The sequence below is a fragment of the Malurus melanocephalus genome, unplaced genomic scaffold (assembly GCF_030028575.1).
Source record: "Malurus melanocephalus ecotype Western Australia unplaced genomic scaffold, MMel_1.1 scaffold_143, whole genome shotgun sequence".
Taxonomy (NCBI): Eukaryota; Metazoa; Chordata; class Aves; order Passeriformes; family Maluridae; genus Malurus; species Malurus melanocephalus.
In genome coordinates, this window is record NW_026623375.1 from 139,589 (window position 1) to 154,533 (window position 14,945).

A 14,945-nucleotide genomic window follows, 5' to 3' on the forward strand; every position below is an offset into this window, starting at 1 on the left:
CAGGAGGCACACAGCCCGGCTCCTGTGCCCCGCGCCCCCCGCCCCACGGCCCAAGGAAGAGGCGGAGGCCGCGCAGGACCCTACATGCCTTTATTACAGACTACCAAGCATAAGTGAAATCCGTCATCCAGTCACTAACTACACATCTACAGCACAGAGATCTGTCGAGAGGAGAATAAACAGTCATTAAATTATGAGATATGATTAAATCATCGACCAATAGAAAATTTATATAATAAAGCCAGAAAAAAGGTGTAAAATATAGTTTACAATAATTATTCACATTCAAGGCTGTACATCAATACATACAACACCATGGCCCCGAACATGAATTCAATCCAAATAATTCATATATTAGAATTTAAATAACACAGACTGAACTAGAGGCCAACAAGAGCCAGCAAATAACCTCATAAGAATAAAAATACAAAAGTGTGTATATCATTGCATTATTTGCTTCTGTTTTCACGAGTTCTTGGAGGAGGGAAGATTGTTTTGTGGGTGGTTGAGGGGCRTCAGGGGTTTGGTTTGGGATAAGTATTTTTTTTTTTCTTTTTTTTTCTGTACATCACAGTTACAGCTACAAACCCAGGTAGAGCATATTACAAATGTAACTGACTGCCATCAACCTGAAAACAGCATACAACTATCAAAACTGATTATGGTTCCTGATTCTTATTTTTTATCTCTTGTCAGATACAGTTATTTTAAGTTCTGCTACCATTTTGAACATTCGCCACATCACATCAGAGTTAGTACATGGCCATAGGAAGCTTTGTCAAATGGCAACCATCTACATTCATGGCCCTGCTGACAGACAGGGACAGGACTSGAGGAAATGGCATGAAGCTGAGTCACGGGAGGTTTAGGTTATGTATCAGGAAAAGGTTTTTCACCCAGAGGGTGGCTGAACACTGGAACAGGCTCCCCAGGAAGTGGTCACAGTACCGAGCCTGTCTGAGCTCAAGATGTCTGGTGGAATTGTTGGGGAGTCCTGTGCAGGGCCAGGAGTTACACTTGATGACCCTGATGGGTCCTTTCCAACTCAGTATATTCTTTTTTTCTAAAACCAGGCTATTAGGTGCTTAAGAACCTCTCCACCTGTTTGTTGCATAATAGGAGTTCTATGAAAGAGGAAACATTCTGAAATTACTARTCTAAATGAAAATGTCATTTTGGGTCATAGAACTACTTGTCTGAAACCCCACTTGACCAGCTGATGGACAATCTGCATCATGAGGCTTTGCAGGAGTATTTCCATTTGATCAATAAAATATTTCCATAAAGCATTATAGGCATTCAGCAAAATTTCAGATATAAATACCACACCTATTTGTGCAATTTACTAGTAAAATGAATGATCAGAATGCAGAGGCCACACCTTCAGGCAACTATTAATCCACAAGTTCTCAGCAAGGTGTTGGAATCAAATGTTTTGTCARTGGGCCAAATTAAGTAATTGTCTCAACTTTACTAAACCATTCAAAAGAAAATGTACATGTGGGAAATTCTCATAATTCTTCAAAGCTCCCAGCACAAAATATAATGATATCAAACACATTAAATTAAGCATCCTCAACTATGAAAACTGATTAGAATCATCACATCTTTGTTTCAATCCACAGTTCTTTCCAGACTTATATATAGCAGATACTTCACAATTAAGTCATGTCAGAATGAGAAAAGTAGAGCACAGTACTGTCTGATAGTTTGATTTTTCCAGCATCTAAGTGCTTAGCAGATGGAATCATAATAGGCAATATCAATTTGCTTATAATGCCTCAACATCATATCTGAAGCAACTCTTCCTTAATRCAAAATGTTTACAAAACCGGACTTTAAGGCAAATGGTAACAAACTAATTTCTCCAGTTTATCAAGGTAGTTTTAAACTTCCTGTGACTGGGCAGTAGTATTTCATCCTTTCTTATGCTCCACACCACAGAAAAAGATGGAATAAACAAATAACTTTCAGATGTTCAAATACCAAGGAAAGCAAAACTACAACATTATTGACCATATTCTTCATAAATGAGTGGCAATTGTTCAAATTGCAAGAGATGGAATGAGTCAACAGACTGGGTTTTCAGTAGGTCTGAAGTGAGGAGGAATCTTAAAAAGAGTCTTCAAGTACCTAACAACTTTATTTTATACTTTGAAAACCTTGGATTAAAAGCAGAAAAATCACCTGACTTATGTGCAGCTCTGAAGAACTTCCCTTGCACATTTCATTCCACGAACCCCCATGAACCACAGGAGTGATCTTCAGGACAAAGATATGAATCTACCCCACATCAGGTAAAAGCATTTAAAATGGGTACCAACCCTTCATAGTATGCAGAACCTGTCAATACACATTTAAGTGGACAAACTGGTAAAACATACTTGAATCCATGATTGCTTTGTGATGCSTCACTCTATACTCCTGCCACCTTTCAAAACCACAGATTGCACATATTGGCCAAGAAGTAGAAATACCTCTCCCAGGAAAGTTCTAGTTTCTTCCCAAAAAAGCAGTAGCTAAGCAAGACTGGATTAGAAACACTGAAGTTCTAAGTGGAGTGATGCCTGTAAYAGATGCTCAGAGTTTTCTAAGAACAGCATTGTCAATTTAAAAAAAAAAGGAACTCTAGAATGCAGACATCAGCTTTCTAGATACCTTATTGACTTAGCTTACTGCTTACCAATATCTGCCTGGCTAAAAGCTTTAGTGACAGGATGGAAGTCTGAGAAAAGATTTTCAAGGTGTGATAAAACATAGCAATTAATTTGCTATGGTAAAATGACTTGAAGTCTAAATATTACTGAAAACATGTTTAAGCACACCTAGATTTCTACCTAGTTAACAAGCCAATGGAGGTCATTTTTACCAGACTTTTTATGTGAGGCCAAGTTTTGCCACACTGAACAGCAGTGGCACCATGAATCTCCATCACTGCCAAACTCTCCTGTATAAAGTTGGGAATATGTCTACATCACTAAATCAGAGACTAAATGCAAAAGTGGCAGGCCTGCCTCCAGCGGACACAACACATGGCTGGAACTTGACAGGTGGAGAACAGCACTGCAACAAACTTAAAATACATGTAATCTTGGTTAGAAAGGCACATACAGCTTACTACAGACACAGAGCAAAGGTGCGCTGTGCTATTCAAATTTGAGTGACGAGGAGTGTACTTTGTATGTGTTGAAATTTCTCATGATGCAAAGGGAACACTTTCGTAACTTCCATATCTCGGCCATTTACAGGACACCTTCTCTCCCTTTACACCAGACACTGTAAGCCAGGGATTTGCTTCTCTCAAGTTTCTGTAGATGGTGGGATACAGAAGACTAGAATGCAGTTGCTCCAAAATTAAAGGCAACTGCACTGTTTCTTTTACAGACCAGAAAAGCTACACTGCCATCAAATTAACCACATAACTCAAGTTTTTAAGAGATCAATAATAAAACTCCTTCACCCTGTACAAGAAAATATTTGACAACCATGTGTTTTCTGAGAAATCCAATAAGCCATTGTTTTTAAAATACTGCTTCTAGAAAATAGTAGCCTATGAGTTTTTCAACATTGTAGTGAAACCTTTCTTTGGTGGAAGGAAAAGCACATCATAATGACAACTCAAAATGCAAAGTGATGGTATGTGTAGTGAGTGAATAAATAGGTGTGATATTTATATTGCTTTTAAAACAAGGAAGGAATGCCTTTGACCAGACCGAGGTCATCCCTCTCTGCAAGGTTTAGGAACACGGGCACGTTGAAAATACCATTGGGGAAGTTTTTTTTAGCAGACAGGAAGTTGTGTCTTTGTAACACTACAAGAAATGTTTGACCACCAAGAATAGTCATAATTTCAAGAGGACAAAGGAGATCGATATGAAAAATATTTTCATTTTATAGATATGCTTTAAGTACCATACATTTTCCCCTTTGTATCAATWTTTGCCTTTGATTTTCTAACCAGATTACTTTATTATCTATATTTCAAATGCTTACATTTTTTTCAGAGTTTCTGAATGTTTGGCCAAGGACCAAAAATAGAATTGACATCTCATCATACAATGAGACAAAAATAAAACTCAAGTAATCAATTGTACAAAGTTTTCACGCTTCCTTCTCTACCCAGGTAAATAGGCTGGCCCCACTAAAATGCACAACACATGTACACCCTGGAAAGATAGCTTCTAGCCCTCATCTGCTGAAAAGGTGAAAAACTACTTACTATTTCAATAGTAACCTTTTCTCCCCCATACTAACTAGTTTCTCTTTTAGTTAGCATTACTTAAAAGCATGCTGGTAAGTTTATCGTCCCTTGATTAAACACACATATAACTTATATTAAAATTTAAACTTAATGTTTAAAATGCTTCAGAAGCCAACATTTCAATTTTAGAAATTTCAGTGCCATGTTCAGCATTTTACTCTCTCAAAACCTTTATCACTGGCGCCTGTCTGCCAGACAAACACATCTGATTCATTCACATAATTACTAAAGTACCACATAAATCCTGCAACCAGAACTATATTAGGAATTACACAAGGGTGCAACTGACCTGGCTACAAATGCCATATACCAATAAGCTGGGGAACTGTGAGGAAAGGAAGAAAACAAAGAGGTGGTACTTAGGAGAGGCATACAAAAGCTCCCTGATGAAACACAGTTTAATGATAATCTGAGAGTCACGGATAACTCCAGCCCCATGAAATGCAAGGCTGGTACATGATTCGGCATGTGTGCGTGTGGATTGGTTTTAACTTATCTTAAGTGAAGCTGGTAATGCAAGGTCTATCCACTAGTCTGCAGCAGAAACTGAACTGAAGTGCACAAAAGCAAGATCTTCACTGCAATGATATGCATGTGGAAGCCTCAACAGAAGCACAAAGAGCGAGCAAAGCAACCCTGAATTCCACTAGGTTTTTGCTTTTCTTCTTTTTTTTTCCTTCTTTAAAAAAAAAGCCAAAACAAAAGAAAAAAAAAAAAAAAAAAAAAAAAAAAAACAAAAAAAAAAAAAAAAAAAAAAACAAAAAAAAGAAAAAAAAAACCAAACAAAAAAACCACAAACATTTCAGACGTATGCTTCCCCTTGAGATGGTAATAGATGGGTTGAAAAGATTCCTCTGATCGGCTGCACACGGAGTTCTAGCAGCAAGTAGGGAAACTGGGAAATTTTGGATGAGCTTTACTATTTTGCAGCATTCTGGTGGTATCTGTGCCGCCAAACTTCATGTATCTTTTTGCACCATTTATGAGCATTCCCACTTGGGTCCATCAGGTAATATGTCCTGTTTGGCTATAARTGAACAACATTTTAATGATTACTCCAAACACAGTTTAATCAAAAAGAAGTAGTAATTCTGCAWCTATGAATAAAACAATTATTCTGAATTAATTTATTAACTTTCTGAWAGTTAAATTGAATTAGAACTATATAACATTATATGTTACTGATTAACCATAYATGTGGCACCTGAATATTGTTAAGCAGTCAACTGACAATATATTATCAGTACACCTCTCATGATTCACTACACACTGAGAGGCTAAATTTTAAAAGTCCTTAAGAAATCCCTTCAAATCCCAGAATCCACTCATAGTCTATTTAARCACTAATAATAAAAATACAGTTGCATTTTTGTAATAAATGTGTGCATCAGGGTAAGTTTTCTTGTGATTTCTGCTTTATTTGATTTTGTTTAGGGGTGTGGGTTYTGTTCTTTTATTGGTTCGTTCACATTGTTCAGATTTTGTATAGCTATGTTTTAAATCAATACTGTGAATTTTTGTATCTAAGCAGTTACACTTTCTCCAGAAAAATATTTTTGGGAACTACTTACAAAATTTGCCCAAGGACCTTGGAGCAATTTACAAAGAAATTTAAAAAAGAAACTTACCGTGTGAACAAAAAATGTCTTAAAATTCTTGGCTTCTGGACGCAACTCTAAAGACCATGGAATTTCTCCTTTTAGAACTTTGTTGACAGGATCTACATAATACAGGTGGGGCCCTTCTGTGAGCAGCAAYTGGCGCCGACGTGCAAACAATCCCTAAAAGAAAAGTAGAAGAAGCAATGCAAAAACAAAACATTAAAAAAAAGCATGAAGGAATTAAAAATGTAAATGTACAGATATCTGAACTGAACAGCTGAGGCAGAATAAAACCAGCTCAGTGATAGGATGGTATGTTTGGATTTGGAGGGCTTTAATTTGACTTTATTTGACCTCACTCCTGTTTTAGGGTGTTGCAGTGCATTTCTACTACATGGCAAATCCAAGTACTATTTTAGCAAAGTATCTTCAAATTCTAGCAAAACATATAACACCTAGCTATACAGAGTGAAGCAGAATCTATTTYTCAAAGATTCCAGCACAGAAATCAATAGCCATGTTCGTGTAGAAAAGACTATGAAAAAGCAAGTAGTAACTTAGATGAAAGAGAACCTTCTTTCCTGTGGAGTTGATGCAAACTGTCTTTGCTTATCTATATACTAAGGTAAAGTTAACATTAATGGCTGTTCTAATGGCACCTCTGCCACTTTTGGGATAAAGGCACCRAGTCAGATCCAGGAAAAACACCACAGTTGAGAACAACATGGGCTTGTATTTTATTTTTTGGGGGATTTTTGGTTCAAACCACATGCAGACATTTGTCAAGAACGAGTGTTTAGTGAACTATATCAGATTGGGAAGAAGAGGGGAAGCAAACACTAATTTGCTACAATCTCAAAATGAAAGCATCAATAGCAGATTTATTTCTCGCTTTTCCAAGAAATCAAGAGCACATCACTAAATCAAGAAAAAAAAAAACTATTCACAAGAAAACACTAAATTTTTAAAAATAACTTGTTTGTAGGTGACAAACTGTTTAAACAAGGAAGCTTTAAAACAGGTTGCTTATCTACAAAAAATTTGACAACTGAATCTGGTTAGAGGAAATTAAGAAAAGCCCTTACCTTTCTTTTGTCCACTGGACCCATTTTTAGGATTAAGTTATTCTCTACAAACTGATGCCTTAGAAAAAGAAAAATAACTATTACTCTAGAAGTAATTCTTTCACAGAAACAGCTGTTATTATCAAGCAGTTTTTCATATCACTTCCTAGTACGTCCTTTTCCACACGAATCCTGAACAACTTTAGTACACTAGTTTTGGAATCTTCCTCAGCCCAGACAAGAGAGTTTCTTCTAAAATTTGACACAGGGTAAAAAAACCAACAGAACAAAACCCTAATCAAACAAAAAAAAAAACCAAAAAACAAACCAAAAAAACCCCACACCAAAAGAAAAAAATGAACAAAACCAAAACAAACCAACAACAAAATAACAAACAAAAAACGCAAAACAAACCAACCAACCCCCCAAAAAAMCCCTAAACACACCAAAACCCCCCAAACAAACAACAAAAATTCACACATGARAGACTTGTCTAAAGAGTGAAAAAAAATGCTGTTACGTAGTCTGGAGGCATTTTGTTAGACATCCACAGAGTATTATCATGCAAAAAAATCCCAACAATTTATGGCATCTGTAAAAAATGAGGAACCTTTTCTAGTTCTAGGACTGTAGAGCGAAGACTCCTCAGCACTGGATAGCGTCATTCTGCCTATCTTATAAACACACTCCACATCATCTTCTAGACCTTGTAAATTTTAGAAATATAATATTAGGGTTTTGCTGCTATTGCTTTAAAAATAGAAGCCAAGAAAAATCTAGTTGCTAATTGTWAACTTGAAAATACTAAGATTATCAAATATTAATTTGAATCAAAATCACTTATTTTTCAGGATTCTTTATTGCTGTACAAGTTAGTTAACTACATTCAAAAATCATACCAAGGATTTCCACCAGCTTGTTTTGCCAGAAGTAACCTCTTTTCATCTTCAGAAAACTGTAAATCCAGCTCAAAGGAATTGTTGTCAAGATCATGAATATACTGTTCAATATTTCCTCCTGATGTCTGTGGTGTACTTGTCTCTGCGGCAGACAGTGAATGGGAAGAGGCAGAACTAGAAACTTGCATGCAACCAAACTGACTCAGGAGATTGTCATACTAAAGGAGGAAACAAAATGAAGTAATTACATGTCTTTTATCAAAAAGCTTATTTTGCACTAAATAATTTGGCTTTCAATTTAAGCATGCTTTTGTTTATTTTGCTTTTGGGTAAAAAAAACCCAGCCTAGTCCCTATAGATCAGCAAACATTTATGCAAAAAGTATGATTGATCAAAAGCAAGCCAGCCAGTATTTTTCCAAAACACTCCCTTTTTCAGAAAACAAATGCTGATTTGAGTAACATTTAAATCAGCAATTTTTATTAGAGTCTTAGTAATTAAAGTCTTCATTGAAATATAACTAATTAGTAGTGTCACTAAAAATGTTCATATTAATATTTATATTATTTATATTAATATTCAATAATTATGCTATAATGTAAGCCTCAGCCAGCATCAGAGCTGAATGTAGCAATAGACACACATACATTTCCATAACAGTCTTCATCATCCTCTGACATAGCAGGTAAATATGCTGTAAGTTTAGGGGGTGTCTGAAGATGTAGGTTCTCCCACACAATGGATTCGAAGAAGGGGTGAGCTTTAAGAGGTCCATATCCTCCCATTTCTTCACAACCTAATCTGTTGGTAGCATCTAGAACCTAGGCAAATTAAAATTAAGTTAAGCTGCATAGAATAATGATGGAGGGCGAGCATTATTCACATTTGCATAGCAGCATGTGAAAGCATAAAAACAATTTGTCCCACTGCCCTAAGCATACATATCTGTAATATAAAGAGGCTGTTCATAAGATGTTATTTGTCAGTATATCTTGTCAACAACATTTTGTATTAGATCAGCTCACAGATCTAAGGACAGGAGAACTTCTTTAAATACACAAAAAAAGTTTAAAGTTTTTGGCTTTGCTGCTTCATAATGACTGAAGCAAACAAACAGAGAAGGCCTGATGAAGCACACCTCATTTAAGTTTAGTCCACCACCCCACTCCAGTGATGCAAGAAGCTGTGGAAACTATAACTGGTGCCAAACATCAACCTCTCAAGTACCTTAAAATGACAGTTCTTAAGGATGTTAATACCACCTGGACTTCACAATTCAGGAGACACTGGATTGGCTACAGTCCTTGGACACAGGAACCCATTGCTAGACCTTTTAGGTTGTATTTATCACCACCCACAAAGGTGTTTCCTCCTCAGCTATGATAGACTATTGAACTTAAAAAAGCTTACACCACCTAAAATGCTCTCTGCATATTCACCTGAGTGTCATGGCTATAACCTCACTGATGGAACAGAACTACTTTTTCTGCCTACTTGTCAAACCTTCACAGGTGGAATAATTCTTAGGGTGATACTACTGAGACATATTAAATGCAAGGTAAATGCAAGCTAAAATGGAAGGCAGCTGGATTTATATTGTAATGAATATATCTACCTGTGATGTACAGAACGCTGTTTTCAACTAAATGATCCATTATACAAATCATAAAACTCAAAAACAATTAATCTGAGAACTAAGTAAGCCTAAGGATTTGAATCTTAATTTCTGGTTGTAAATGCACAATATCTAGAATTGTTTGCTTCCATTTCATAGAAAGACATTCCTTGTCCACACTTTAGAATTCAGATTAAAAAAAAAATTGAAGCACTGTTTAGTAACACATGTTGATTTTCAAGACACTCCCCTACAGAGTACTCACAGACATTCATATTATAATATCTGCAARAGTGCATAGAAAATTCCAGGAAAGMGAACTACATAAGCTGAATGTTTCCAATGTCACCAACCCATTTAATGGCTTATCATTTTCAGTGATACCTTTTTGGTTCAAGAAGTTAGGCATTTGGTCAGTTACAAATTCAAGGAAAAAAACCACAAATATTTACCAACAGCTTTTCCACGAGGTCTTTTGCCTTGGGAAAAAATTTTTCTGGAAAGTCATATTCCAACTTTATTATCTTCTGGAATATAAGATATTCATTTCTGCAAAAGAGAAGAATATTAAGTCTTGTTATTAGTCCTCCATGGTTCTTTCTACCTAACCTGAATAACTCAGACAAAATGAAACAAGAAATGTACAAGTCAAGTCACATTTCCATAAATCCTCCTAGGGTGAAGGGGTACTATGATTCTGTAAGCACCAACAAGAAAAGTTCCAGTTTCTCAACAGAGAGAATTGAGGATATSCCTTATAAATCTCTTCACACATAGTTACATAGTTATCTWCAAGGCACAAATGTGGAATTCTAGRATAGTTKAAGGAATCTCTCTSAGGAACTAATAATAGCTGTCTAAGCAACTTCATGACATCAAAAAGAACAAAAAAGCAGGCATGACATGAACATCAACACTGCATCATGAAAATACTTCAAAACTGGTAGTAAGGTAAAAGTCAAACCAGAGACAATATATTTATGATCCACATGTTAATAATTAGCTCAAATCTCTTACCCAGCTCTAAATGGAGGCAATCCAGCTACAAGTTGATATATTATGCATCCCAGAGCCCAGAGGTCAGAGCTTCAAAACAAAGAGAAAAAAACATAGGATCTTTTTGTAAAAGAAGTCTTTAAAATGTAATTTTAAAAGAAAAATTCTTAAACTTCTACTACTTAGAACATCACATGAACTCAGTGGACACACCTGCTTTGAATAATTTATGCACAATTTTCACTTCAGCCCTTGACAGAAGTGTAGGCTAACAGCACAACTTTCAAGAAAAAACTGTAGAGTAACAATTCCACAATAACTGACTACAAGCACAAGCAGAAAACAGATGAATTCTCAGTCAAAATAATGGGTATGCAATGATTCTGAAAAGAATATCAATTATCATAAGATAATTCAAAGCTGCATCCAACTTAATTCAATATATGCCCCTTCAGAATTAAAATACTATCCTCTAAATATTTGATTTAAGACAAAAAAAAAAAAAGAGAAAAGGTTCTGGAATATAATCCTCACCTTTTACAGGCAGATTTCTCTGTCAGCAGTTCTGGAGAAACATACTGTGCTGTCCCTACAAATGAGTTTGCCCGTGCTGTTAAGGAATAGAAAGAAATTAAGCAAAACACATATTTATGGATAAGCCAATTTTCCCCTTCCTTCCAGGTCCCAACCCACTTTAAAAAAAAAACCCAAAGGCAATCCGTTGCAAGGTACATAATGCTGCGAAGAACCCGTAAGAATTCAATTTCTCTATACCTATCCACAAAATCTGCTTGGAARAAACAAATCAATCTCAGTGATACCTATCTTGTTCAAGAAGCTAGGCATTTAGGTACTTGGTTATAAAATCTACCAAAACAAGCTTGCTACAGTCAAGAGAAAAAAAAAATATCTAATTCAGTTCAACCTAGTGCTTTTTTCAGGTGTTGTTCGCAGTGTCTATTTACAGGCTATTACCAACAACTAAAACCACATGAATTCTATAACCTTCACATTTGTGCAATTCTGACAGCCACTGAAGTTAAACACACAGAGTAAAACTTACTGTATCAGGTTAGCCATGGTACCTTATTCTTGTCTTGCAAATGAAAACTAAGTAATCTGAAGTAGTTCAACTCCCCACTATATTTTGTAATCTAGCTGGTATACCACTACACAAATATTACCTCTTCTGACACAATCTAAGTAGTGACAGTCAAAACTCTTTTGAGATCTTTCACTGATTCAGGTGAGGYAATGATATTTGAAGGTTACAATTTGGTAAATACAACATATGTACATTTTYGAAGGATCAGTTGCTATAATTATTGGTGTCACGTATTGAATAATGGCAAACCTTGTCTGCTATCTGCAGATAATACTTTTGCTGTTCCAAAGTCTGTTATTTGAATGTGCATATCTTCATTTAATAAGATGTTCTCTGGCTTAAGGTCCCTGAAAAAAAAAAGAATTTTTACATTTAAACAGCATGCAAAATAAAGTTGCAAAACTGTCCAGTGACTTAGGTTAAGTAATGACACAATAAATGATGCAGATCTTCTATAAACATTGTTACAACAATTTCGCTAACTTGTAGCTGTCAACCTGCARCCTTAGAGATTTTGCTAAGTCTATTATTAACACTTTTTAAAGTATCAAGTAAAAAATTATCTCATAACTACACGTGTCACAATTTCTAAAAATTTTAAAAAACAAACAGATAAACAAAAAACCCAAATAAATCCCAAAAAAATTCCACTTCACAAAAACACACACAAAACTCCAAAGCCTTAATTTAAATAACATCTGACAGATTGATATGGCATTAAGATCTTCTAGATCTGTTTCCTCAGTGCAAAACTCTGGACTGTTTGACAGTTAGTCAAACACTGTGAAACAGCCCCAGATAACTGTCCTGACCAGGTGACAATCAGAGACCACCTCAATGTRTAACTTGCATTTCAAATGTATGGCTGCAATTTGCAAAGACACCTCCTCTGATTCTGAATAAAACCACACCTCCCAGTATCACAAACAAAATAGACAGTGATACAGAGTTAGAGGTCATGGGGTGCATTAGCAACAATTTAAGAGCATTTAGTTACACTGATATGATATTCCTTTGCACCAAGTTTCCTCAGCTGATCAAAAAAAAAGTCATACTTCCCTCCTAAGCAGTATATTTGAATGCTCATGAAGAAAACTAGGAGCATGGGAGYTGTATTGTTGGACTGGTAAGACAAAAAATAGTGAAAACTGACAGCTGTTTCCATCAATCACTGTGCAGAATTGTTTTCTTCASATTAAAGCTCCTAACTATGAAAAAGCATGAATTCTACACTTTAAAGTCTGGAAACTAGCACAGAAAGCAAATGGAAAGAAGCCATAAAAATCCTATTGATTTTCCTGTACCTATTCTAAGAGAGAAGTTAAAAGAACATGAATGGAATGGACCTTTTTAACAGTTCTGTGTAGGGCTTTTTAAATACATATGTATGTAGATATACTGTACTCCATGCACATTTATACTGTTTATATAATATATCCTATACCCACATTAATACTGTATTATGGATCTATAGCTATATATCTAGATACAGAGAGAGTTATCCAYAATAAATTTTCCAGGGTAGTCTGACATCTTAAAGTGGTTCTATCTCATGTCCTATTTCTTCAGGCAGCAGAACATCCCAAGAGCTTTCAGACATTGCTAGAGCTGTGGCCTCAAACTTCATACGAAGCTCTCTAATTGCACAATTTCACTCTTTTCTTTTGAGCTCCTCATAGGGTCTTTCATAAAGACAAGGATAAAGCAGCTCTTCTGCAATATAGGGTTTCCAATAAAGGCTTAGTAACACTAACAGTCATGTTACATTCATTTTATAAGTGTTTTCTCAGCATAAACACATGGACTGTAAAATCAAAGTGAAGCTGGGAGTTCTTAAACTTCCCCCTGCYCCTCTAGAAAACCTGATGCTTTCAGTACTCTCCACATTCAGCCCCCTTAGATTTATTTCAAATTATTTCACAAAAATTTATATTTAAAATAAGTGTTTTTTAATAACTGAAAGAAATTATGCTATCAGAATCATAATCAGTCAGTTTTTTGCCAACCGGCATCTGGTGTCCCATGACAACTGCTTGGTAATCTACAGACACAATAGATTTCTYACCTAAAAAGAAGTTCTGCAGCTCAGATGTCTAGCATTTAAAGTTTTATTTAATAAACATGAATGACAAAATATGATTATCCAAACAATGTATTACAACAAAACAACTTTGAAACTGCTATTCAAAACTTCACTAATTTCACCACTTACCTAATTATTGTGCAGCTTTGTGGCAATTGTTCACTCAGTGAAAACTGATATAAATTAATTTTACTTGATTATATAGTAMACATTAAGACAGACACAAAAAGAATCCTAGTTGCTTTTGCTACATAACAGCACAGGAAAAAAAGTGCAGTTGAAAAAAAGTCAGTTTCTGGCTTACAGGCCAACAGATGAAGCTTGAAAGTCAAGCTTTTGGTAATGACAATTCTAGGCCAAAAGGTTTTCTTATGTTTTCCTGCTTGAACAGTTGGTATAACAGTGATTGGCTCTCCTCCTCAAGTTTGCTATGTTTAGCTACCGATGTTAACTATACTAGTGCTGATCAAATGCTATTATGTGCTCTTTAACATTCCATAAAATCCACCTTTGCTTTTAACTTCACAAAGAACATGTCTAGAAAAAAAATAACACCTCATGCATGATTAACTGCATATCTGTCTCAACTTCGTATTACCTGTGAATTATTCCTTTCCCATGCAAATACTCCAGGGCTGATACAATTTCAGCAGTATAAAACCTTGTGCAGGTCTCATCAAATGAGCCAATTTTGCGTATATACTTTAGCAGCTCTCCRTTTTTGGCATAGCTAAGCCCAAAATCTGAATGTAACGTAGTTAAGGATTATCTCTAAGCCACTCTAAAACAAGAATTCCCACATTTTATTCCAAAGACAAGAATACTACTAAAAATGCATGAACAACAAGGAAGAAGTTGGTTAATTTGAAACTTTACAAGTAGCAACCCCAAATAATTTCTTAAATATATTAACACCTAAGACATGGGTCCAAATTTCTTAGCATAGCAAAAACTACATCAAGGGTTAACTTTGTAGTTTCYCCAGAGAGTGGCTTAAATAATTAATTTAAATTACATATATAATTCCCCTTAAAGACAGTTATTTACAGTAATAACTGATTGAAGTTAAAAATTGTCCCATCATCTGGAAAATACCAGAGCAAGTGTTTACACTACAAAAGAGCCCCTGTGACTTCATAYTGTATGAACTATAGGGCTTGCCAGAACTACTAGCAGCCTCTGGTCAGAAAACTTACAGACCCCAGGAATAGACAGATCTACACCTTTACCCTTGGCACAGCCAATTCCAAGCAGGAGGTTTAGGAGGAAGTTCACAGAATTAAGATTTTCTTCACAAGGTTAAAACAAACAAACAAACAAA

General features: G+C 35.5%; 1 protein-coding gene across 2 annotated transcripts in view; it reads right to left on the reverse strand.

Annotated features, from left to right (window-relative positions):
• Positions 1–73: 73 nt before the first annotated feature.
• PDPK1 (3-phosphoinositide dependent protein kinase 1) overlaps positions 74–14,945 on the reverse strand; it is a 27,509-nt gene continuing 12,637 nt past the window's right edge. For both annotated transcript variants that reach the window (XM_057371166.1, XM_057371165.1), the window contains exons 5-14: positions 14,223–14,367; positions 11,791–11,888; positions 10,971–11,046; positions 10,458–10,526; positions 9,893–9,989; positions 8,473–8,646; positions 7,826–8,043; positions 6,948–7,005; positions 5,890–6,042; positions 74–5,288 (exon numbers count right to left, since the gene is read on the reverse strand). In XM_057371166.1, coding sequence (XP_057227149.1) covers positions 5,181–5,288; positions 5,890–6,042; positions 6,948–7,005; positions 7,826–8,043; positions 8,473–8,646; positions 9,893–9,989; positions 10,458–10,526; positions 10,971–11,046; positions 11,791–11,888; positions 14,223–14,367 — 1,196 coding nt within the window. In that variant the 3' untranslated portion in view covers positions 74–5,180. The remainder of the gene's footprint in view (positions 5,289–5,889; positions 6,043–6,947; positions 7,006–7,825; positions 8,044–8,472; positions 8,647–9,892; positions 9,990–10,457; positions 10,527–10,970; positions 11,047–11,790; positions 11,889–14,222; positions 14,368–14,945) is intronic.